Below are 23,146 nucleotides of genomic sequence, written 5' to 3' on the forward strand. Positions count from 1 at the left end.
GTTTGGATGTCCGACTGAGTTTACTATTAATGATATGAGCTATAATACAAAACTTATATCTGGTTTTTACTACCAACATTCCTATAACAGGAAAAGGTGTCATACAAGGAATGTCTATTCCATTGACATTAAGCACACCAATTTTATATATTGTTTCAAACTTAGGTTCAAAGTGCTATTCGAATGTCGACAGAAACTACTATGACCAAAAGATACTCATGCGTATAAACAACACTTTCTCTGCTGGTTTGCCTATTGTTCATTCGAATGCAGAGTTTTCAGCTTTAGTAAACTCAAACACTTTAGCAAACATAAACTTAACCTTAGTTGACGCAAACTTTGTTCCTGTAAAACTTTTATGTCCTATGTATTTGTCAATGACGGCAGAAAGTTTCGAATTGGAAGATGCAACTGGTGAAAGTATTGTATTACAAGAACAACTTCAACAACAAATAGCTCAAGAACAACAAATGGAACAAATGCAACAAATAGCTCAAGAACAACAAATAGCTCAAGAATAAAAAAAATATTTTTTTTTATTTTTATAAAAATGTACAGAATAGACGTTTCAGATTTTTATGACTTCCAAGCATTCAGAAATATGTGTCCATTTAGAGACTATAACAAAGCAGTCGAGAATTTGAAACGTTTAGTCATTTATGTCGACTCTGCCCCAGAATGTTATGTCATGAAAGAATGGATGTAGTCTTTAACAAACCTAAAGCGACAATAGTTTCAGAACAAGAATGTAAACAGAAACTTAAGAAAATAAAAGTCGTACAAGTTGGCATGAAGATGTTAGATGCTTGGGATATCTTATTGTCAAAACTTGAAGATTTTTCAGTTCGTGGTATAAAGTTCTATACACCTTCTCCAAACTTCTATTCTATCTTCACTGGATATAAATACGAACAAGTAGAATGGAAAGAAAATGTTATAGAAGCTTGGTTAGACCATGTCAAAGAAATTATATGCAATGGAAACGAAAGAGTCTATGAGTATATCTTATGTTGGTTTGCAAACATCTTACAACATCCAAGTGCTAAAAATGAAACTGCTCTCATCATAATTGGAAAACAAGGAACAGGTAAGAACACTTTCTTTACAGATATCTTATGCAAACTGTTAGAGGGCTATTCGAATCCGAATATGACAAACTTAGAAAACATCTGCGGTAAATTTAACTCTTCAATAGAGAATATGAAACTTATAGTATGTAACGAACTTCAAAGTATAGATACAACAAAAGTTTTGAACTCAGATGCTTTGAAGAGTCTTATAACAGACAAAGTTGGAGTTGTTGAAAGAAAGTATAGAGACCAAAGAGTTTGTGAAAATGTTGCAAATTTCATCATGGTTTCAAACAACGCCGTTCCGATGAAGTTAGAAAGTTCTGACAGAAGATATGTAGTTGTCAGAACGTCAGAAGCTCATATGCAAGATACAGAATATTTTGATGACTTAGCAGAAACTTTAACATCTGACTTTTACAACCACTTGTTCTCATATTTCATGACATTAGATATTTCTAAGTTCAATCCAAGACAAATTCCACATACCGAAGAGAGACAAACATTGTTAGAAGCAAACAAGAGTGTATATGAACTGTTCATAGATGAAACTGACTTTGAGTGTTTAGATGAAAGGTCATTGTACGATTCGTATAAACAGTATTGTCAAGAATATGGTTATATGACAGCGTCTAAACGAACATTCTTGGCAAATGTCAAAAGTCTTTTAGACGTACAGAATGGTGTATATACAAAGAAAAATTTTTCTGAGTAAATTTTTTAAAAAAAATATTTTTTTATCCGATAGAAAAGATGACGAAATTCATCTCAGTAAACAAGTACATGTCAGGACTTAAGGAAGAACTAGACCCATTCACATATTTGAATGTTTACTTCTACCATTTTGAAAAGTCTACATTTGACAAAGTTTGGAACATCGAACCAGTTAAGTTTGCTATTGTGACTAAAAATGGTGCGAAATTTGAAGACTTAGACATAGAAGGTTTGTTAACAGTCAAAGAAAGTTTTGACAGAAGGTTTTCAAACCTTAAAGAAGGCAAAGCATACAAACTTGTTATACCTTATGAACCAAAGAAAGCAGACGACTATGAATATTATGAGTCTAAGATAGTTGAAGTTCAAGGTAAATTGGGTAAAAAGATTTTAGAGTCTAAGCCAGTGTTTGCTCCTAAAGAGGAAGAGAACATTGACATTGACCCAGAAATGTTCTAAAAATAAAATTTTATTTTTACATGTCAAATTTCTTTTTCGGTGGAACTGGCTCTGGCTCTGGTTCTTTCTTCTCTTCTTCTACTTTCTTTTCTTTCTTTTCTCTCTTCTTCTTCTCTGGTGGAGTTATGTCAAACTTCTCAGAACCATATTTTTGTAAAAGTGCTTTGTCATTTAATAGCTCTTCTATTCTGTTTTCTATTTCATTTTCAAGAACAGCGCATGTGTCTTCTTTGCATTCTAAGAAGTTTTGTTGGACTTCATCTCTCCAAGAGGCGTCATCTCTGTCAACAAGTCTGTCATTGACAAATTTTAAGACTTCTCTGCTTAAGGTTTTATGGTTCTTGTCATATTCCCAGAAACAGAACTTTAGAACAAATTCACCTTTCTTGTTTACACTATGTAAGATTTTATGGTCGACAGATGTTTTGCTGTCGAAAAGCTTGTCTCGAATATAGATAGCGAAATCGCTAGACATTTCCTAAAAGATAAAAATTTTAATTTTTCTAAAAATATGTTAGAAAAAAAGTTTGCTGACATTGACAAAAAATTTGAGAATGTTTTAAATAAGAACAAGAGGAAGTTGGAAAATGCTCAGATAAAACCCATACATGACAAGTTCCTATTTGCTCAGAATGGTATAACAGGTCTAATCGCACCACCTGGGTCGGGTAAGACTTTCACTTATCTTAAAATGGCTGCACAACAACAAGAACTAGATGAGAAGAACCCATTCTATGAGTTAGTAGTCATTTGTAGTACTTCTGGTCAATTTGACCAAACCGTAAATTCGTTCAAAGATATTATAAAAAAAGTCTAAGTTAGTATGTATAAAAGATACTGAGTTGTTAGATTGGATAAAGAAGTACCAAAGAAGAGTTTTGAAGTACAATGCTATAAATGAGTATGTCAATTCTAAGTTTAAAGACCCAAATGAGGAAATGCAGAGAATATTAGAGAAGAAACACTTCAGAAACAAACAGAAAGAGATAGAATACATTTCGAAGAAATTGCAATCTTACGATTGGAAGACTTACCCTCATAGATGTTCTTATCTTAGATGATTTCGCCTCTCATCCTTTGTTAAAGAACAGAAGAACAAGATATGTGTCGAATTCTTAAGAAGCTCAGACACTTTAACATCTCAGTTGTCATTTGTGTACAGACAGCAAAGAGTTTAAGTAAGGATGTAAAGAGAATACTTACTGATATCATACTTTTCCCCGGATTGTCCGAAGACGATTTCATGGAACTTATGAAAGAGTCCATGGCAGGTAAGTTTGACAGACATGAACTATGGGAGAAGTACAAAGTCATACAAGACCCTCATACTTCTTTCAGAATTCACATCTACGCGAACAAAGTTCAAATTGTAAAAAGTCAGCGAAAAATGTAAGTGTTTGAGTCTTAGTCTGTTTGTGGTGCTGGGGCTGTCGGTCTTCTGGCTTTGGAATGGACTCGGTTGGTGGTACGTCGGACATTCGTTTGTGTCCTGTCGGAAGGAAGAACTTTTCCTGTCGGAAGGAAGAACTTTTTCCTGTTGGAAGGAAAATATTTTCCTGTCGAAAGAAAAACTTTTCCTGTCGGAAAGAAAAATTTTTCCTGTCGGAAAGAAAAATTTTTCCTGTCGGAAAAAAATTTTTCCTGAAGGTCGGCCAAAAAGTTCTCAATTTTCGAAAATTTGAATGGTTTACGGACGGACAACTGGAAAAATTTTTCCTGTCGGAAAGAAAAATTTTTCCTGTCGGAAGGAAAAACTTTTCCTGTCGGAAGGAAGGACTTTTCCTGTCGGAAAGAAAAACTTTTCCTGTCGGAAAGAAAAACTTTTCCTGTCGGAAGGAAGGACTCGGAATGCCAGAAGGAAGGACTCGGAATGCCAGAAGGACTCGGACAAGACAATTTACCTTATAGAGCTACCTGAGCCATCTTTGGTGTCAAGCTTGAAAAATAAATGGTTCATTTACTCTTCCTCTTTGAAGTTGTCAAAATACTCTGTTATCTTTTCCTTCAGTAGCGGCAAATCTTCTTTGAATGTAAGTATTGTACAACCTTTCATATCATAGTGTGTTTGAGGTAACGTATCTTGAACTATCTGTTTAACATCTTCATTTGGTGTCATTGAAATCGGTAAGTTTTCGCGATAGAACCAATTTCTGTCAGATTTGTAAATTTAGCAAGGTCGTAAAAGTTTGTTGTTTCTTCTGACTAAATGCAACATAACCATATCTCTGTCTTCTTCATTTTCCATCTCTTCAGTGTAAATCATATACTTATAGTTCTTTTCCTTTCCTTTTGGTACCGAACGTGGTATTCTTTTCTGTATTTTTGTCTTTTGCTTCAATGACTTCATCTTTGCTTGAAGTTTCTTTTCCATCTCTTCACGTTCTTGTCTATGAATTTCGTCAAGAAGTCTGTAAATATACCAAGCATAACGAGGCGAAGCCCACATTTGCAACAGCATTTACAAGAAGTCTATGTACATACCAACCTCTCAAACCAGGAGCCAAATTTTTACGATTTTCATGTGTTTTAATGCAAAGGCCGAGAATTCTCGGTCTAGAGAAAATTTCACTCAAAAGTTCTTGTGTGCTTTGGTTTTTGAACCAGTCGTCTGCGTGTTTAGTATCTGGAGCAAAACATGCTGTCAAAATACTTTGCATTTGGTACATGTCATCTTTGACCGAACGAATGAGACGTAACTGTTTGTTAAACTGAACCCACTCGTATTCTTCACTTATGGCTTCATGAACGATAGCAGTTGTTGTGTTCTCTGTTGTTGACATTTCTGTCTTACATACAAAATAAAAAAATAAAAAAAATAAAATTAGCGTTATTTTCTATCTTGTATAAAGACCAAAAATAAACGCTTTACATGTATTTTTTCAGCAACTTCGTCAAATACTTTTATAGCTTTGTCGATCTCATCTACTTCAAACGTTTCTTTACCTCTCGTGGGAGCACCATACATTTTCTCAAAACTTTTCAAGTAGTTCTGTTTCAGCAGCTCTCATATCGTTAACAAACGCAACCTTAACTCTATTGACTATACTGTCATATCTTTGAGTTATATTAAATTCTTCCTATCTTATATCTCTTTGTATTGAAGTCCTTCGGTTTCTGAACGATGTAAAGTAAGCCTCACTGCAACGTTCCGTATCGAATGAACCATATGTTATGAAATTATATCCAACAACTGGGTCAATCCAGAACAAAACTACTGGTATAAGACTTTTGTCTATAAGATATGCTCTTGTTCCATAGAATCTTACCGATATCATCAGCTCAGGATTTCTTGTCAAAATTTTCTGAGTTGAAGCATTTTTAACCCAGTCGTGTGCTTTCTTTCCTTCAGATAGTGTTAAAATGTCTGACAAAGAATATTTTTTGTATTTCTTTGAGTATCTTACGTTTAAATCACCTATTCTAACTATTTTGGTCTCATTGTCTATCTTTTTAACTGTTTCAAACTCAGTGTTTGTCATTTCCTGTTCTTACATACAAAATAAAAAAAATATTTTAAAAAAACTAGCGTTAATTTTTTATCTTAAGGAAATTCATGATTTCAGGGATTTTTTTGACGAAGTGTCAAAGTTCACTTGGTAATAAAATACAGTTATATCATGAAATTTGGTCATTTTTTTACGATTTTCATGAGTTTTAGGCGACCCCGGTTTTTTCCCTACTCGCAATTTTTCACGATTTTCATAGAGTTTTTTCACGATTTTTCGTACGGAATCTCGACCCGCGGTTTTCCGCCGGTCGCAAACATATGAGGAAATTCATGAAATTTGGTCATTTTACTCAGCAAAAATATATTTTAGATCTAACCAGGTCCCTCGGTCCCTCGGTCCCTCGGTCAAATGAACTTCTCTGAAAAAGTGTGACAACATGACATTTTGACAACAACACAGGAAATATACTTCTTCGTATATGTTTTGTTGAGACTTCATCGTCAATGAGTGTAAATGACCCAAAATATATTTTAGGTGAAGAGGTGAGATCTCACCTGTTTTCTCACCTCTTTTCTCACCTCTTGAATTTTGTATAAAAGATATGATTTCAGGGATTTTTTTTACGAAGTGTCAAAGTTCTCTTCGTCACTCATAACAGTTATATAATGAAATTTGGTCATTTTACTCAGCAAAAATATATTTTAGGTGAAGAGGTGAGATCTCACCTGTTTTCTCACCTGTTTTCTCTCACCTCTTTTTCACAAGCGTTTTACATGAATTGTACGATGTATATTTGAAATCCTAAACAGTTTTGTAGCTTCTATTTCTTCTGTCAGTATGTCAAAAGTTTTCACAATGCCGAATGTTTCTTTATATTTCTTCTTGACATCAGATAGAAGGAAATCGTCAGCTGTTGGATAGTTTTTGTTTAGAAATGTCAACATGTCCATTTTATCTTCTGCTGGTTTCTCTGCTTCTTTCTTTAAATCTGCATAGTCGTTTCGCATACGTTCTATCTCTTTGACGGAGTAGTTATATTTCCTCATTGCTGCTTTACATTTTGAACATTGTGGGTTCATTTTAGCATTGTACATTGAAATAAAACCTGCAAGTACAACTAAGGCGTCAATGGTTTTCTTTAACTCAAAAGTTGCTGGTTTTATCTGTTCGTTCCATACTTTACCTCTTTTATCTTTATCTCTTATCTGCCATACACATTTTGCAACTAACGAAACAAAGTTGTCGTAGGTCTTAAATTCTTCAGATTTGTATATGTCAGAAACATTTTTATATACCATATCGCAGTCTTTGTCCATGACTTTGTGGTTGCAATGAAATCCAAGAAACTCATAGTTTACCTTACGTATGAACTTCTTGGTTTCTACTGAGTCAGTTGCTTTGACTTCTATTTCATCGAATTCTGGAATAGTAAGCTTTTGTTGTTGTATTTCAGGAAGTTTAGGTAGATGGTCAATAATATCCTGCATTTCATAAAGATATTCTTCATTTGTTTCATCTTTTGCACTACAGTCTAAATCTCCTTGGAGAAGTTCTTGCTTTATCTTCTGGATTTCTGTTTCGAAAGTATATGAAGAAGGAATGAAGCTTTTCATCTCTACTAACATTGAAGTTGGGTTCATGACTAACGAGTTTGGTGCTGTTGTTGCTAACATGTTCTTACAATAAAAATAAAAAAATTTTTTTTTAAAAAACTAACTTTTTTTATTTCGGGAAAATTCATGAAAATTCAAGAGGTGAGAAAAGAGGTGAAAAAAGAGGTGAGATCTCACCTCTTCACCTAAAATATATTTTTGCTGAGTAAAATGAGTTTTGGTTGAAAAATACGGTGGAGCCAAAAGTGGCTCGACCTCAAAACAAGCATTTCGTGAAGAATATACCAACCCGCGGAATTCCGCGGGTTGCTTTTTATACAAAACATTGACGATGAAAGTCTTGACAAAACAAGCATTTCGTGAAGAATATACCAACCCGCGGAATTCCGGCAGGTGCTTTTTATACAAAACATTGACGATGAAAGTCTTGACAAAACAAGCATTTCGTGAAGAATATACCAACCCGCGGAATTCCGGCAGGTGCTTTTTATACAAAACATTGACGATGAAAGTCTTGACAAAACAGGCATTTTGTGAAGAATATACCAACCCGCGGAATTCCGGCAGGTGCTTTTTATACAAAACATTGACGATGAAAGTCTTGACAAAACAAGCATTTTGTGAAGAATATACCAACCCGCGGAATTCCGGCGGTTGCTTTTTATACAAAATTCAACGGGTGAAAGTCTTGACAAAACAGGCATTTTGTGAAGAATATACCACCCGCCGGAATTCCGGCAGGTGCTTTTTATACAAAACATTGACGAAGAAGTCTATCTCCTGTGTTGTTGTCAAAATGTCATGTTGTCACACTTTTTCAGAGAAGTTAAAATGACCGAGGGACCGAGGGACCGAGGGACCTGGTTCCACCTAAAAACCATCTAACCTAAAATATATTTTTGCCGAATTCAATAAAAATAAAATGGTTCATTTACTCACAATATTTTTGTACAAAACGACCCCAAACTTTTAACCTCTCTTCTGCAGCTTCTAATGAAACTTTAGCGAGTTCATATTCTCTAAATTCTCTCCTTAAATCTTCTTGTTCCCATTGGTCTAGTTCGTATGGAGAATCTCTATAACCAGAACATATCTCATGTTCATGTTCTATTTGTTTTTCGCGCATTTTTCTAACTTCTTCTTCGAACAAAGGTTTTGCATTCTCTGCTGTATCTTCAAGTTCTTCTTCATCTAATTTCTCATGAACTTTCTTGTCTATGGAGTCCAGAATTTTTCCAACTGCTATGCAATATTTTGGAGAAGCCCACATTGCTATATAGTTTACAAGTCTTGGGTCTGCATACGTTCCTCTAACCTGTTTGATTTCATCGGGAATTCCTGCATGAATTTTGTATAAAAAGCAACCGCCGGAATTCCGGCGGTTGGTATATTCTTCACAAAATGCCTTAAAATACTCTTCCCAGGACTTATTTTCCAACAACTTTCTAAAGTCTTTCCTAAACTGCTGACACATATTTGTTACATTTATATAACCATCCTTGTCTCTACGTAAGACTTCAATACCGTTGTAAGTGCCTTTTGTGAATGTTTCGCCATTAGATTTGTTCGTGAACGTTTTTGCTTCGACTGTCATTTCAGTTCTTACAATAAAAATAAAAAATATTTTTTGGTGGTACGTCGGACATTCGTTTGTGGCTTAACCGTCGGACATTCGTTTGTGGCTTAACCGTCGGACCACAACGATAAAAATCTCATTTTAACTCACTTTTTTTCTATCTTAAGGAAATTCATGAAAATTCAAGAGGGTGAAAAAACAGGTGAGAAAACAGGTGAGATCTCACCTCTTCACCTAAAATATATTTTTCAGTACTTTTTCAGCACTTTTCCGTAGTTGTATATGAAAGACAATTCGAGATAAAAGTCATAGTACAAAGGTATTATATGCTGCAGACCATTTGTTGTGAACCAAACTTGAAAGTCAGAGAAACTGTTACTAGGTGGTTCGTAGAATTTAGAAGCAAAGTCATAAAAGTCCTTACCAATACAAAGAAAACTGTTGTTGCTTGAACTGAAACTTGCATGACACATGACATTTTGAGGGTCAAACACGTTTCTATAAACTGTCAAATCTGTTGGTGGGAGTATAAATTTAAATGGACCATCTGGTGGTAATGGTTCGTTCTGGTTTAGTAACCGAAGAAATTGCGCCCAAGAACGTTTGTCTACTCCCCAATATAAAAACTCTGTATCTCTTGGAGGGTTAATTTCAATCTTTTGAAATGAAACTGTGGAATTCATCTTGTCGTATTCTAGTTTTAGATAGTATGTTCCATTTAGTAAAGAGTGGTATTTTTCTTGAAATTCCCAGTAGTATTTGTTTATTTGAGTTTGAAAGTCATTTAGAGTTTTTTCAAGACTTTCGTCTGAACGAATTGTAAAGATTTTCATTTCGTCAAATTTTTCTATTAGACCATCAGAGCCTTTATACTGGCCATGAAAATATACTGCGAACATGAATGCATTAGTTCTATTTGAAAACAAAACTCTTCTAAATCCTATTGCCTTTGCATCTGAAGGACTTTGAAGCCAACGAATTGGATAGTCAAACCTGTAAGATCGGGATGAAATTTCTTCATCTGAAATAGTCCTACCAGCGTTTGTAAAGATATAGTCTAACGGTTTTGTATCTGCTACTTTTGTTCTTTGTTTTTCAACCTGAAGCATTTAATATATGTAAAAATATACTGTTTTAAAAACGTTTTAAAATGGTATGCCATATAGCTTCTTGAATTTGTTAAGAAGTATTGGAACGTATTTTCCATCTGTATCTCTAGTGTTTACATAAGCATGGCCTGCCTTAGTAAAATATACTTGTAATTTCCTATAGTTTACGCCGGTATAAAAGTAGAAAGAGTCTTGTTCTTCGCTATAGTAGTAAAACTCAAACGTATGCTTGCCATAGTCTGTAATTTCAATTGTTTCATCTTCTAGTTCGTCGACAAATTCGAATACAATATCTCCAAATTTGCCTATGTTCTTACTGTTTTCAGAACGAGTGACCCAACGCAAGTTCTCAAGTCTATTGTCGTTTCTTATACGGTTTATATGGTCTACAAAAGGTAAATTGTTAGGGTTCGGTATAAAATGAGTTGCAATGACAACATGTTTAAGATAGCGTTTCCCACCCATCTTCATAGTAGCATATCCGTTATTTCCCTCCCATTCGCTTAAAACTCTTTTTGTCTTTTTGTTTCTGACTTCAAATGACTCACAACAGTGAATTTCATATTTCTCATCTAACAAACAAGTTTCCCAACGGTCTTCTCCAACAAACTCAGCGTACATTTCAAATAAAATAAAAAAATGTTTTTTTAAAAAAATGTTTTATTTCATACAATGTTTTATTTCTGTGCCGTCTTCAAGTATGGCCCAGTACTTACGTTTGGAGAGAACATGAACTTCTGAAAATACCTTGTCTAGCTTAAAAAGGCCCATCTTTTCACCGACCATTCCCATTTCAATGAGTTTGTTATACCCTTCTTCGTTCGTCATGAGTGCGTCGATGTTCTCATAGTATACCACAACTTTGGATTTGACCTCGGAGAAAAATTTGTTGTAGTTGTCAAGGACTGCCTTTGCGAACTGAGGGTAGGACCAATGTTCGACAATAGGTTTTACTGTGGTTACTAAGCCACCTTGACCTTGAGTAAATTCGTATTTCAAAACAAAAGGAGAAAACCTTTCAACAAAGTTGTCGACCTTCTCATAGTGTTTACTCTTCATCTTTTGAGGTTTTTTAATGGAATATCCCCATGTCGAATTCATAAGCAATTTGAGTGTCATTGCAAGTTTGGGGTTTGAAGCTTTCCTAATATCATACAGTTGTTGTATGACTTTTCCAACTGTATAGTTCCTTCCCGGGAACTCACCTTTTTCGTTTGGAATTCCAGTCGGAATATATTGGACAAACCTCATGTACGCAGCGTTAAGGTCGGCATAGTATATCTTTTCATATGAGTCGAACTTGTCGCATCCAATCGGTCCAGTTTGTGGAAATTCAAGCGAGTCTCTTATCTTTTGAGATACTTCTCCTGTTATCTCATAAACATCGTCAAAGCAACCTGTTTCATATAAAACCTTCTGACCTAACTCAGATGCTCTCCAATACAATTTGACGTCGACTGGATGTCTCAATGGAAGTTTGTTTATAGCATCTTGAAGTTCTTGCAACCTCATTGGAAGTTCTTCTGGTTCAGGTTGGTATCCGAACAATCCAACTCCTTTTGGAGCTGTGTACTTCTTTTGTGCTATAACCTTGTCCGGAACAACTTTTGGTCTTACCAACAATGAAAAGTTTGTTTCGTCTTTTGGTACAAAAGTTTCTGTCAGCTTGTCATCTGGAATTGGTTCCAACAAACCTTTCTCGAAAAGAATGTTAACAGCTCTGACAATGTTGCACTTGCCTTTTCCGAACAATGGGTTTGTAAGACTTTCGTTCAACATGAAGTGGTTGTGGACAAGTACAATCTTCAACCATGGTAAGTCTTTGTCAACAACATAGTCGTCATGTGAAGAACCTTTCTCAGTCGGTATGTTGACTCGGATATTGACATTTGCCAACGGTGCAACTTTTGTCAATTGACTTCTGAGAATGTACCTTGTTTTCACACATGACTCAAGATACTTCATTTTCTCATCTGTAACAAGACCAGAGTTCCTGAGACATGTAAGAATACAAGGTTCATTGACAATTGTTTCAATTGAATTGTAAATTCCATACCTTGTCAAGTCAATGTCAGACTTATTTCTGAAGGGGAAGTATCCAGCATGTTGTCTGACTGCTTGAGGGTTGGGTTGATACCATTCGAACTTCACGCTTGCAATTCCTTCAATTGCATTCAAAATATCTGAGTCGGAGTCAAACATTTGTTCTCTCTTTGTAGTCTTAAAAGCGTCAAGAAGTTGTGCGGCTGTTGTGACATTGCCATGTGCATAGTAAATATGACCATCCAAATCTGTTACGGTTAGTCTGAGATTGTATCCTTTCTTATTTCCGTCTTGAATTGCAGCAAGTACTCCCATGAAGCCTTCTTTGTTCTTTCCTTCGTCAAAGTTTACTGTAAAGGTTCGCCCAGATGTAATTTTACTTCTAACCTCGCGATACTTTTCATATGCATATCTTGTTCTTTCCATGGGAGCATGTGTGTCTTCACCCTTCCCTTTTTTCCGTCTCAAGGGATGCAATTGTTCGTCATGTTTCCAGTAGAATCTGGCAAAGCCGTCGTGTCCTTCAACTTGAGGCTCACTAACATTGAAAGGCATGTCCATAAGCCGTTCTTCTTCTAACCTCTCTAATCTGTTTGGATAATTTGCGCGTGCTGTTTCCAAGTCCATTTCATAGCGAAGACCAGACAGTTTGTCATAGACTTTTATTGGCTTTCCCTTCCTATATTTAAACTTCTTTGAAACTCTCCAACCATATCTTTCTAACTCTGCTTTTATTCTAGCAGATTTTCTGTCCATTCTATACGGGGGCATTTTTATAAAAATAAAAAAATATTTTTTTCTTTACTTTACATAACCACCTGCTATCATAAGCCTTTGACGCCAACCCATACCAGCTAATGAAGGTTGACTTTTTTTAGTCTCCAAACTAAACTTTGGTTTTGGTTTATCTTCAGTTTTTGGCTCACCTTCTTCTATCTGTTTTTCTTCTTCTATTGGTTCATCTGACTTTACCTCACTTGCTGGAATAGTTGTGTCGTCAACATCTTCATAAATGTCATATGCCATTTGTTTCTGTTTTCCTTTCAACTTTTTGTGTTTGTTGTAAAGTTTAGAATATTTCGACTCTAAGTCAATGAGATGTTCTATAATGAACTGTTGGTCAGTGAAGTAAACTTTTCCATCTGTTGTCTCGAAAGCTCCTTCAGACTTCAATATTTTATTTGTGAGAGTCTGTTTCTTTTTTGAGATACTTGCCGTTCCATTTTTATGAAAAGTGACTTTGTAGTTAGAGTTTGTATTTCCCGACCTGGCACTTTCTATTATTGAATTTTTCTCTTCATCTGTAAGTTCTTTGACAGGTTTTGACAATGGTTCTGAACTTTTTGTTTGTGGTGTCAAATCTACCGTTTCAACTTCTTCGGTCATTTCATCTCAGTAAAAATTTTAGTTTGGTTTGTTTTCAACTGGTTGTTGAGGTTTTTTAAGTCGGTCTAAAACTTCTTGAGGTATAGGAAGAACTTGACAAACACGTGGTGGTGTAACTGCTGGAAGCCGACAAATCCATCTTGAGCCCATTTGTCTCAATGCTGTATTGTTCATTTCATCTCAGTAAAAAATTTTACATTCCCCAAGTTTGAGGCGGTTGAGGTTGGTTGTTGTTTACCCACTGTTGTGCATGGTTATATCCTCTGTTAAAGAATCTTTCACCTTGGTCCATGTAGTGCCCTGCTTGGTTATAGTAGTCATTTGCTTTGTTATAGTAGTTTCCTGCTTGTCTTCCTACATTGTCCATCCATCCTTGAACTTTTCCTCTTGTTTCAGGATTTGGAATAAGATTTGCTGCATCTCGTGCTACATCCTAACCTTTCTGTACAGTTTGTATAATAGGTTGTGCTTTCTCTTTAAGTATACCTAATGTACTCAAAATCTTCCTTCCAACTCCAAATACACCTCTGGCTATTGTTCCCACTGCGGGCAAAAATCTGGATGCAACTCCTGCTAATGCGCCAAATAAACCCATTTCTTATGGGTTAAAAAATGACGAATTCAAACAAGGACCCCTATGTTTCTAAAGCGACAAAGAAAGCACTCATGGTAAAAATCTTTAGTTCAACACCAAATGCTTGGTTTATGGATATCTTGGAAAACATTCCGAGGTATAGAGAAGATGGACCACCATACTGGCTAATATTTGTTGGTCAAAACACAAGATACTGTGAAGCCATACCATTACAGTCCAAAAATATTTTAGATGTGAAAACTGCTTTGACAATATTCGTTGACAAATACCATCCAACAAAACTGACATCTGACTGTGAAAGTTCTTTCAAATCAGACGATATTAAAAACTATCTGCGTTCAAAAAATGTAAACCAATATTTCATTGTCGACCAAAACCATTCTGCTCTTGGTGTCATTGACAGTTGTATAAAAATCTTAAGAGACTTAAATCAGCCACAAGGTGGTGAAGCAAATGAAATGTCATATGACGACAAATATAGACACTTCTCCATGGCAAAGATGAGACAAGTTTTAAATATTTACAATAGCCGTAAACAAAAAGGTTTGGGAAACCACTCCCCCGAAGAAATGAAAAACAACCCCGACTTAGAGAAAGACTATATATTTAATAGTTTAGTCAAAAGAGACAAACAAGAAAGATGCCAGGCTTCAAACTTAAGAAAGGTGACAAAGTAAAAATAGAAATACCTAAACGCGACCCATATGAAAATACTATTGACTATGACAACAACAAGTACCCGACAGGTACTCACGTTCGTGTTCGTAAAATAGAAGAAAGTATACAAGAGAATATTATGAAGTTTTAGGCAAACATGGCAAAATGTACAGACTGCAAGCAGAAGATAAAACTACTATTGTCAGACTCGTTTCAAACTTGTTAAGGTTCAAGGTGGTATACTTTCAAAGACAGTTCCTAACAAATATAAGACAACTCCTGACGAATATGCTAAAGAAGTTGAAAATGACGACTAAGCAATTCTATACCATGCGTAAACTGTCATGTAAGGTGGCATGTAGTCTTTACTTTGTCCTGTTGTTTGCGTATACCCTGAAACGCGATGTGTATGGTTTCCTTCTCCCTGTGTGCTACCCCAGAAACAATTTATAGCAAACTGAACGTCGTCTTTAACATCATATCCTTTACCTTTTTTCATTGCTGACCAATCCCAAAATCTATGCTTATGCCAACCTGCTTCAGCTGTAGTTAAATTTATGTAGTGACTGTGCGCAGGTAAGTTTTCACCTGAAATCGTTTTACTTCCACCTGTTTCCTTTGAAGAGTTTGCACAATACAAAAACCTGTCGACTATTTGAGTCCAAGTTCCGAGACCAAGTACTACTTCTGGTCTGGTAGAGTTCATTGACGTGTAAATAGAACCTATAGGATATAGTGTTTGAAGTATTTCTGTCTTTAATGTTTGAAGCTCTGTTTTGTCAGCTTTCTTATCTAACATTGCTGGTAGTTCGTATGCTTCAAAGTTTCTGGTATGATCTTCGATATTCCTGCAACTCTTATCTAAAATGTTAAGAGTATCTTTTACGCTTGTACTTGGATTTTCTAATGGTGCACTTGAACCAAGGTCAAAGTTCAATACTATGTCGTCTGCTCTAAAAGTTGTAAAACTTGTATGTGTATGGTTCTTGTCAGCTTTAAGGTCTAAACATCCTGAAACCCACCCTGTATCGGCTTTAGTTTTTAAAATCTTTGTTGTCCGTTCATGGTACCATTCAACCCTTTCTATAATTTCATTGTCTTTTTCATCCACATATTCCTTATCTGCCTTCTTCACTAACGCACTAGCCATACGTGCTAACTCATCGTCAACATACTCTTTGTCAGCTTTGTTGTCAATATCTGCCTTCAAAAGAAGTTCATCTATAGGTTTCTCGTTTAAAGTTCTTTTTGTTGGATTTATACAAACAGTATGGTTCTTACTGTCTTGAAACAGAAACTCGTCTGTTAAAGGGTTTAATGTCAGTTTTAAGTTTCCTTCTTTCAATGACTCAGATATCTTAGAATAGTTTGAAAAGTTTGTTGTGTTCTTATTTAGAGCTGGTACAATGAGTTGTCGGTTGTGTTGTATTTCTCTCATAGACGCTGTTTCTTTCGACATTTTTATTCTAGATAAAAAATGCTTTCAATAGAAAAAGAAAATTCAAGAGTTGCTACAACTAAACCATTAGATGAACTTTTTACGAATGTCGGTCAAAGTTTGAGACAGAGACCGTAAAGCATGAAGGCTATCGTTTTGACTACCCACTAAGATGGTTAAGAGACCCATCTGTCACAAAAGCTATTGGCTTTCGTAGAATGAAGTTCATTTCAGAAGCCATACATGGTTTCCCATTTACGGTCGGTTTTGAAATTCGATACTATAACAAAGAAAAACGTACGTATGAGAAATTTGAACAGGGAAAACTTTTACAAGTGAATTTGCTTGAAACTTAGAAACAACTCTTCAAGCTTTTCAAGAAAAAATAAACGATATCTATCTCGAATATGCAAACCAGTTTAACATTGACGAAGGAGAGTACCATCTCGATATTATATATGACAGGAAAAATGCAACTGTTAAATCAATAGAATAGAAGACCTTGGAGAAGACGTTTATATTTCTACAAAATATAACAACTTGGCATGGTATAGATTTTTGAGGATGTTAAATCAGCCTGCAGCATATCCAGTACACCCGGACTTTTATGAAGTCGAAAACCCTAATGGAACATATGAAAATGTTTTCGACTCAGATGCTATTATAGTTCATGCTTCATTTTCTGGTGCACAAAACTCTTTTTTATGCTTGGCAATGACTTTTACGAAAAACCTACAAAGCTATATGAACCACCGAGTGGAAGTATTTCAGACTTTCAAGTATGGTTTACAACAGATGGAAGAAAGAGAATAGTTCCATTATACCATGCGTTTTACTTAGAACTTAGTTTCATATACAACTACTATCGAACGGTAAAAATATAATTTTAATACGGTTGAGGTGTTGGATTTGGTTGCCAACTTGACTGTGGTGCAGGTTCAGGCTGTTGTATAACAGGAGCTTGTTCTTCTGGTTCAGGGTCTTTAGGTATAATACCAACGAACTGACCTACTCTTTTACCAATATTTTTGACTCCGTTCCAAATTCCTCTTCCGACAGATTTTATTCCATTCCATATACCTCTTCCAACATTTCGAAAGAAGTTTCCTATTCTTCCAAAGAAACCCATTTTACTATATGTAAAAATCTAATGTCCGCCTAGTCTCTTACGTTTCCTTCTGAGTTCCATAGCATTTTTTAACTGGAGCTCATACATTCTATTTCTCCTCTGGTAGAAAACATACTCTGGGTCAACTCCTGTGTTCGCGTCATCTGCATAGAGTTGTTTATATCCCACTTCAGGGTTTGTATAAAACTCTTTCCATCTCATATTTGCATACCATGGTGGCAAACCTAACGCAGCGTCATTTGACATGGCAGTTTGCATTTGTACATCTGTTGGCACTTGACCATAGTTTGCCATTGCAGTTTGTATTCTAACTTCATTTGGAATATTCTCTGGGTTTGGTTGTCCAGGTTGCTGTGCATTCGCTAAGTTCTGTGCGTCCATTTAATATTAGATAAAAATATCTCTTACGAGTACATATGCTGAACATTTGCAGGCATTGGTTCATCTTCATATTCTCTATATCTTTCTGCCACGTCAAATAAGTAAATGACACAATGGAAAAAACCTAAAACAAGTAGTCCTATTTCAAACCACATTTACTTACCAATAAAATTTCTTTGTTATGACACTTTTTCCGGTTTATAGGACCTCTCTCATATTCTATTTTATCGTAAATAAACTCATAGCCATGTATGTCCTCTAACCATCTCATAACGGTTTCCAAACCACTTTTATCGGATGTAAAGTAAAAGCATGGATGGTTATGTAAAACGTCTAAAGTTTCTAAAGAGTCTCTCAAAGTCCAGTCTACTTGGTATTGAAAATCGTATGTGTTATAGAACGGTGGGTCTACTATAAAGAAAACATTTTCCTTGTTTTTATATTTTTCATACAACTCTGTCCAATGACATCTCACAAACTCTATACCCTCAGTATATTTTTCTATGTTCTCTTTGAAAACCTTTGTATAGTTAAGATATAAAACGTTTGACATAAGTGTTTCAATGTCATGAACTCTTATAGAACCACTATACAATAGTCTAGAAGATATACTATCCAGTCAATATACTCTGCTTTTTTTAAAACCTCTCTGACAGTATTTTTCTTATCTAATGGTATACGTTCCATCTTACCTATAGGTATCTTTTCTTTTAACTCTTTCAATATTTTGTTTGTGTCTGGTATATGTTTGAGACGGTTCATATAGTTGTCGAAGTCATTGCATATAATCTTTGAGTCAGGAAATACAGTATGGCACAAATGAGATATATAGAAACTTCCACCGAACAAATCTACAAATGTTAGACCATTCGGTAGTTTCTTAAGTTCTCTCAATAGAATATCTTTACATCTACTCTTATTTCAAAGAAGGGTAACGGTGGTTTTGTAAAATTCATTTTATATACAATAAAAATGTTTTTACCCTGAAAAGTGACAGAAAAGTGACAAAACATGAAAACTACTCGGTTAAGGTCTTGTCGGTTTTGTAAAATAACCATCCTATCTCATTCTATAAGGAAGAAAAGGCTTCTCAAAGTATACTTCTTGGAACGCCCGTAACTTTTCTGTAGCGACGATAGACCCTTACTTGTCCGGACATAGTTCTACTATTTTGAGTCCTCTACAAACAAGTCAACAGCAACGACTTTCAAAAATTTTTAGGGCTAGAAGGCACGAAGTGCCTGGGAAGCCCGCTTCACCAAAAAAAACCTCATTTTATACTTCATTGCATACTAAACATCTTCAGGGGGCTAGAGGGGCGCAGCCCTGGAAGCCCCAATGCCTTTTTTTTTTTTTTTTTTTAATCATATTAGATGCTATATAATTTCTTATAATAACTTTATATCGACAGATAATATCAGCTTTTCATATGATCAATAAAATTGAGAGAATGTCAGAAAGTAGGAAGTGCGCCCTTAATATTTATAATTAGAAAGGCGTTAGATTTTCTTATTGATACAAAACCTCAAAATTGAATAGATTCAAATAATTTTTATTCAAAAATAAATTAGTTATTTGAGTTTAATACTAATTATCTATTCAAGCAACAAATTTTGTAATTTAACATATTTTGTGAGATCAGATTGAATTAATTCAAGGTTCTTTTCAATTAATATTAATGACCATATTACGCATTTTCGAACATTCTAAACCAAATATATAAAAATGGGAGACGAATGTTAAATTTGCTAGACATGGGGAGTTGTTTACCGAGTTTTAGCTCTTATCTCTAACAAAAAATTAATTTTTAAAAAAAAGACCGAATACGTTTCACAGCGAGAAAAAAATAAAAGGCAAGATAGAATTTTCTAGACATAAAGAAGTTGTTTACCGAGTTTTAGCTCTTATCTCTAACAAAAAATTAATTTTTAAAAAAAAGACCGAATACGTTTCACAGCGAGAAAAAAATAAAAGGCAAGATAGAATTTTTCTAGACATAAAGAAGTTGTTTACCGAGTTTTAGCTCTTATCTCTAACAAAAAATTAATTTTTAAAAAAAAGACCGAATACGTTTCACAGCGAGAAAAAATAAAAGGCAAGATAGAATTTTCTAGACATAAAGAAGTTGTTTACCGAGTTTTAGCTCTTATCTCTAACAAAAAATTAATTTTTAAAAAAAAGACCGAATACGTTTCACAGCGAGAAAAAAATAAAAGGCAAGATAGAATTTTCTAGACATAAAGAAGTTGTTTACCGAGTTTTAGCTCTTATCTCTAACAAAAAATTAATTTTTAAAAAAAAGACCGAATACGTTTCACAGCGAGAAAAAATAAAAGGCAAGATAGAATTTTCTAGACATAAAGAAGTTGTTTACCGAGTTTTAGCTCTTATCTCTAACAAAAAATTAATTTTTAAAAAAAAGACCGAATACGTTTCACAGCGAGAAAAAAATAAAAGGCAAGATAGAATTTTCTAGACATAAAGAAGTTGTTTACCGAGTTTTAGCTCTTATCTCTAACAAAAAATTAATTTTTAAAAAAAAGACCGAATACGTTTCACAGCGAGAAAAAAATAAAAGGCAAGATAGAATTTTCTAGACATAAAGAAGTTGTTTACCGAGTTTTAGCTCTTATCTCTAACAAAAAATTAATTTTTAAAAAAAAGACCGAATACGTTTCACAGCGAGAAAAAAATAAAAGGCAAGATAGAATTTTCTAGACATAAAGAAGTTGTTTACCGAGTTTTAGCTCTTATCTCTAACAAAAAATTAATTTTTAAAAAAATGACCGAATACGTTTCACAGCGAGAAAAAAATAAAACTGTACACTGATTTTCATTTTCATTTCCAGTCACTTTACTTATTATTTTTTCTTTTTTTCATTTTAATTATAAATTATTTCGTAATACGTTTATTTACGTTACCATTTTCTTTATTCTTTTGAATTCCATACTAGACACATATAGAATATTTTGATTGTTAACGTACTTCATTAGAATGAATCCTTACAAAGGGTATGTCGATCGAATTTACCTAATTGGTATTTCCAATCAGATTGAAGAAGGTAAAATGACATGGGAAGAAGCTTGCACCCATGTTCCCATCGCCCCAACCCTTCAATCAAATGATTTCAAATATTTAGATGTTTCAAAATCTTTTTTTACAAAATCAATTTAGCTTACAGAATATCCCATTGCCTAAAGGCAAGAAAGGTCGTAGGGTCAATCCCTACGACCAAATCAAAGCTCTTGCTGTGATACATGACCACTGGGCCTTTCCCTGTGGTCAAACAAAACAATGGAAACGTTTGAAATTACAACAAATTGATGTATCTTATAGAGAAGTACGCAGATACTTCAAAGAAAATCATTTCACCAAGACGCGATTAGAGCATGCCGGGCCAGAAACAGCAGTAAGATATTGGGCGCTTTCACCCAATCTTATCTGGCACGCAGATGTTCATTATTTTAGGGGTGTTCGTGGCCAGTATATTTATGGCATAATCGACGATTTTAGCCGCAAAGTCCTAGCGTGTATACAAATACCAGATATGCTGGCAGCGACGACAGCGAACGTTGCGGCTTCCGCCTTCATTGAATTTGGCGCCCCTTATTGTTTCTGGACCGACAACGGTTCAGAAAATAGGGGCGCCTTTCAAGATCTACTTGATCTTTGGGGCGTCCAATGGCGGCATACAGACTCTCATTCTCCCTACCAAAATGGGAAGATTGAGAGATTCTGGCCGACATTGGAGCGCTGCCAAAGCATTCAGGCTATTCCTGCCTTTATTTGGGAGTACAATAATAACACACCGCATGAAGATCTCCCAATTAATCCATTAACTGGAACAAATTACACGCCAAATCAAATGTATCAGCTGAAACCGAAATACACAAATGCAGATACAGAAAGGTTGTGGCAAATATGGGATACAGATACAGGCATGACCGCTGTTGACACATTCACAACGTAATAATAAACATAATTTTTTAATTTCATTTTTAACAAGTTTTTTTAAATGTATGTAATGAATAATTCATTAGAATATGATAATGCACATTGTAACAGAATAGAACAATCACCAAATTTTTTTTGAAATTAAAAAATAAAAGTAAAAAGTATAAAGTAATCTAACCAAAAAAGATATTTAAAAGAATTTTGGAAAAAACAGAATAAGGATAATGATATTATTTTAGATACACAATCGAGGTACTGAAGAATAATCCGGTAAAATGATGATATAAAATTAGATTATTTTACAAGTAGCTAAAAGAATAAAACTATAATATAAAATAAATGAAGTTTAATGAAACAATAAAGGTTAAATAAATAATAAAGATTTTTATTTTATATCAGTATTGAGAAGAAGTAACAGCTAAAACTCGGTAAACAACTTCTTTATGTCTAGAAAATTCTATCTTGCCTTTTATTTTTTTCTCGCTGTGAAACGTATTCGGTCTTTTTTTTAAAAATTAATTTTTTGTTAGAGATAAGAGCTAAAACTCGGTAAACAACTTCTTTATGTCTAGAAAATTCTATCTTGCCTTTTATTTTTTTCTCGCTGTGAAACGTATTCGGTCTTTTTTTTAAAAATTAATTTTTTGTTAGAGATAAGAGCTAAAACTCGGTAAACAACTTCTTTATGTCTAGAAAATTCTATCTTGCCTTTTATTTTTTTCTCGCTGTGAAACGTATTCGGTCTTTTTTTTAAAAATTAATTTTTTGTTAGAGATAAGAGCTAAAACTCGGTAAACAACTTCTTTATGTCTAGAAAATTCTATCTTGCCTTTTATTTTTTTCTCGCTGTGAAACGTATTCGGTCTTTTTTTTTAAAATTAATTTTTTGTTAGAGATAAGAGCTAAAACTCGGTAAACAACTTCTTTATGTCTAGAAAATTCTATCTTGCCTTTTATTTTTTTCTCGCTGTGAAACGTATTCGGTCTTTTTTTTAAAAATTAATTTTTTGTTAGAGATAAGAGCTAAAACTCGGTAAACAACTTCTTTATGTCTAGAAAATTCTATCTTGCCTTTTATTTTTTTCTCGCTGTGAAACGTATTCGGTCTTTTTTTTAAAAATTAATTTTTTGTTAGAGATAAGAGCTAAAACTCGGTAAACAACTTCTTTATGTCTAGAAAATTCTATCTTGCCTTTTATTTTTTTCTCGCTGTGAAACGTATTCGGTCTTTTTTTTAAAAATTAATTTTTGTTAGAGATAAAAGCTAAAACTCGGTAAACAACTTCTTTATGTCTAGAAAATTCTATCTTGCCTTTTATTTTTTTCTCGCTGTGAAACGTATTCGGTCTTTTTTTTAAAAATTAATTTTTTGTTAGAGATAAGAGCTAAAACTCGGTAAACAACTTCTTTATGTCTAGAAATTCTATCTTGCCTTTTATTTTTTTTCTCGCTGTGAAACGTATTCGGTCTTTTTTTTAAAAATTAATTTTTTGTTAGAGATAAGAGCTAAAACTCGGTAAACAACTTCTTTATGTCTAGAAAATTCTATCTTGCCTTTTATTTTTTTCTCGC

At 34.3% G+C, this 23,146-nt stretch overlaps 14 protein-coding genes and 3 pseudogenes across 17 annotated transcripts, besides 3 other annotated features; 3 read left to right on the plus strand and 14 right to left on the minus strand.

Moving 5' to 3' along the window:
- Positions 1–15,861: part of a mobile genetic element that runs on past the window's edge.
- Positions 219–521, plus strand: TVAGG3_0870910 (uncharacterized protein; the record flags this gene model as incomplete). The annotated part of the gene is made up of 1 exon (XM_051250034.1): positions 219–521. The coding sequence occupies one exon, from the start codon at positions 219–221 to the stop codon at positions 519–521; it is 303 nt and encodes a 100-aa protein (XP_051085509.1).
- On the plus strand, positions 1,824–2,141 carry TVAGG3_0870920 (protein of unknown function, DUF4108 family; the record flags this gene model as incomplete). The annotated part of the gene is made up of 1 exon (XM_051250035.1): positions 1,824–2,141. A coding segment is annotated over one exon (318 nt), but the record flags the coding sequence as incomplete, so codon positions are not given.
- TVAGG3_0870930 (uncharacterized protein) lies at positions 2,260–2,718 on the minus strand (the record flags this gene model as incomplete). The annotated part of the gene is made up of 1 exon (XM_051250036.1): positions 2,260–2,718. One exon carries the CDS (start codon positions 2,716–2,718, stop codon positions 2,260–2,262), a length of 459 nt encoding a protein of 152 aa, XP_051085511.1.
- TVAGG3_0870940 lies at positions 5,109–5,722 on the minus strand (annotated as a pseudogene). Its single transcript has one exon. A coding segment is annotated over exon 1 (614 nt).
- TVAGG3_0870950 (organellar and viral DNA polymerase type B) lies at positions 6,451–6,771 on the minus strand (the record flags this gene model as incomplete). The annotated part of the gene is made up of 1 exon (XM_051250037.1): positions 6,451–6,771. The coding sequence occupies one exon, from the start codon at positions 6,769–6,771 to the stop codon at positions 6,451–6,453; it is 321 nt and encodes a 106-aa protein (XP_051085512.1).
- Positions 6,943–7,365, minus strand: TVAGG3_0870960 (organellar and viral DNA polymerase type B; the record flags this gene model as incomplete). Its single annotated transcript, XM_051250038.1, has 1 exon — positions 6,943–7,365. A coding segment is annotated over one exon (423 nt), but the record flags the coding sequence as incomplete, so codon positions are not given.
- Positions 8,237–8,697, minus strand: TVAGG3_0870970 (annotated as a pseudogene). The gene has a single exon. A coding segment is annotated over exon 1 (461 nt).
- TVAGG3_0870980 (uncharacterized protein) lies at positions 9,130–9,990 on the minus strand (the record flags this gene model as incomplete). The annotated part of the gene is made up of 1 exon (XM_051250039.1): positions 9,130–9,990. The coding sequence occupies one exon, from the start codon at positions 9,988–9,990 to the stop codon at positions 9,130–9,132; it is 861 nt and encodes a 286-aa protein (XP_051085514.1).
- On the minus strand, positions 10,651–11,049 carry TVAGG3_0870990 (DNA/RNA polymerases family; the record flags this gene model as incomplete). The annotated part of the gene is made up of 1 exon (XM_051250040.1): positions 10,651–11,049. The coding sequence occupies one exon, from the start codon at positions 11,047–11,049 to the stop codon at positions 10,651–10,653; it is 399 nt and encodes a 132-aa protein (XP_051085515.1).
- Positions 11,083–12,789, minus strand: TVAGG3_0871000 (uncharacterized protein; the record flags this gene model as incomplete). The annotated part of the gene is made up of 1 exon (XM_051250041.1): positions 11,083–12,789. A coding segment is annotated over one exon (1,707 nt), but the record flags the coding sequence as incomplete, so codon positions are not given.
- On the minus strand, positions 12,835–13,419 carry TVAGG3_0871010 (phage tail repeat-like family; the record flags this gene model as incomplete). Its single annotated transcript, XM_051250042.1, has 1 exon — positions 12,835–13,419. One exon carries the CDS (start codon positions 13,417–13,419, stop codon positions 12,835–12,837), a length of 585 nt encoding a protein of 194 aa, XP_051085517.1.
- On the minus strand, positions 13,438–13,593 carry TVAGG3_0871020 (uncharacterized protein; the record flags this gene model as incomplete). The annotated part of the gene is made up of 1 exon (XM_051250043.1): positions 13,438–13,593. The coding sequence occupies one exon, from the start codon at positions 13,591–13,593 to the stop codon at positions 13,438–13,440; it is 156 nt and encodes a 51-aa protein (XP_051085518.1).
- Positions 13,658–14,014, minus strand: TVAGG3_0871030 (annotated as a pseudogene). The gene has a single exon. A coding segment is annotated over exon 1 (357 nt).
- TVAGG3_0871040 (uncharacterized protein) lies at positions 14,032–14,604 on the plus strand (the record flags this gene model as incomplete). Its single annotated transcript, XM_051250044.1, has 1 exon — positions 14,032–14,604. A coding segment is annotated over one exon (573 nt), but the record flags the coding sequence as incomplete, so codon positions are not given.
- Positions 14,985–15,377, minus strand: TVAGG3_0871050 (phage tail repeat-like family; the record flags this gene model as incomplete). Its single annotated transcript, XM_051250045.1, has 1 exon — positions 14,985–15,377. One exon carries the CDS (start codon positions 15,375–15,377, stop codon positions 14,985–14,987), a length of 393 nt encoding a protein of 130 aa, XP_051085520.1.
- Positions 15,862–16,995: 1,134 nt separating the features above from the next.
- On the minus strand, positions 16,996–17,238 carry TVAGG3_0871060 (serine threonine-protein phosphatase family; the record flags this gene model as incomplete). Its single annotated transcript, XM_051250046.1, has 1 exon — positions 16,996–17,238. One exon carries the CDS (start codon positions 17,236–17,238, stop codon positions 16,996–16,998), a length of 243 nt encoding a protein of 80 aa, XP_051085521.1.
- A 37-nt stretch (positions 17,239–17,275) lies between these two features.
- TVAGG3_0871070 (uncharacterized protein) lies at positions 17,276–17,619 on the minus strand (the record flags this gene model as incomplete). The annotated part of the gene is made up of 1 exon (XM_051250047.1): positions 17,276–17,619. A coding segment is annotated over one exon (344 nt), but the record flags the coding sequence as incomplete, so codon positions are not given.
- A 1,446-nt stretch (positions 17,620–19,065) lies between these two features.
- Positions 19,066–19,098: a mobile genetic element.
- A 1,676-nt stretch (positions 19,099–20,774) lies between these two features.
- Positions 20,775–21,584: a mobile genetic element.
- Positions 21,585–23,146: the final 1,562 nt, after the last annotated feature.

The sequence above is a fragment of the Trichomonas vaginalis genome, chromosome VI (assembly GCF_026262505.1).
Source record: "Trichomonas vaginalis G3 chromosome VI, whole genome shotgun sequence".
Lineage (NCBI taxonomy): Eukaryota > Parabasalia > Trichomonadida > Trichomonadidae > Trichomonas > Trichomonas vaginalis.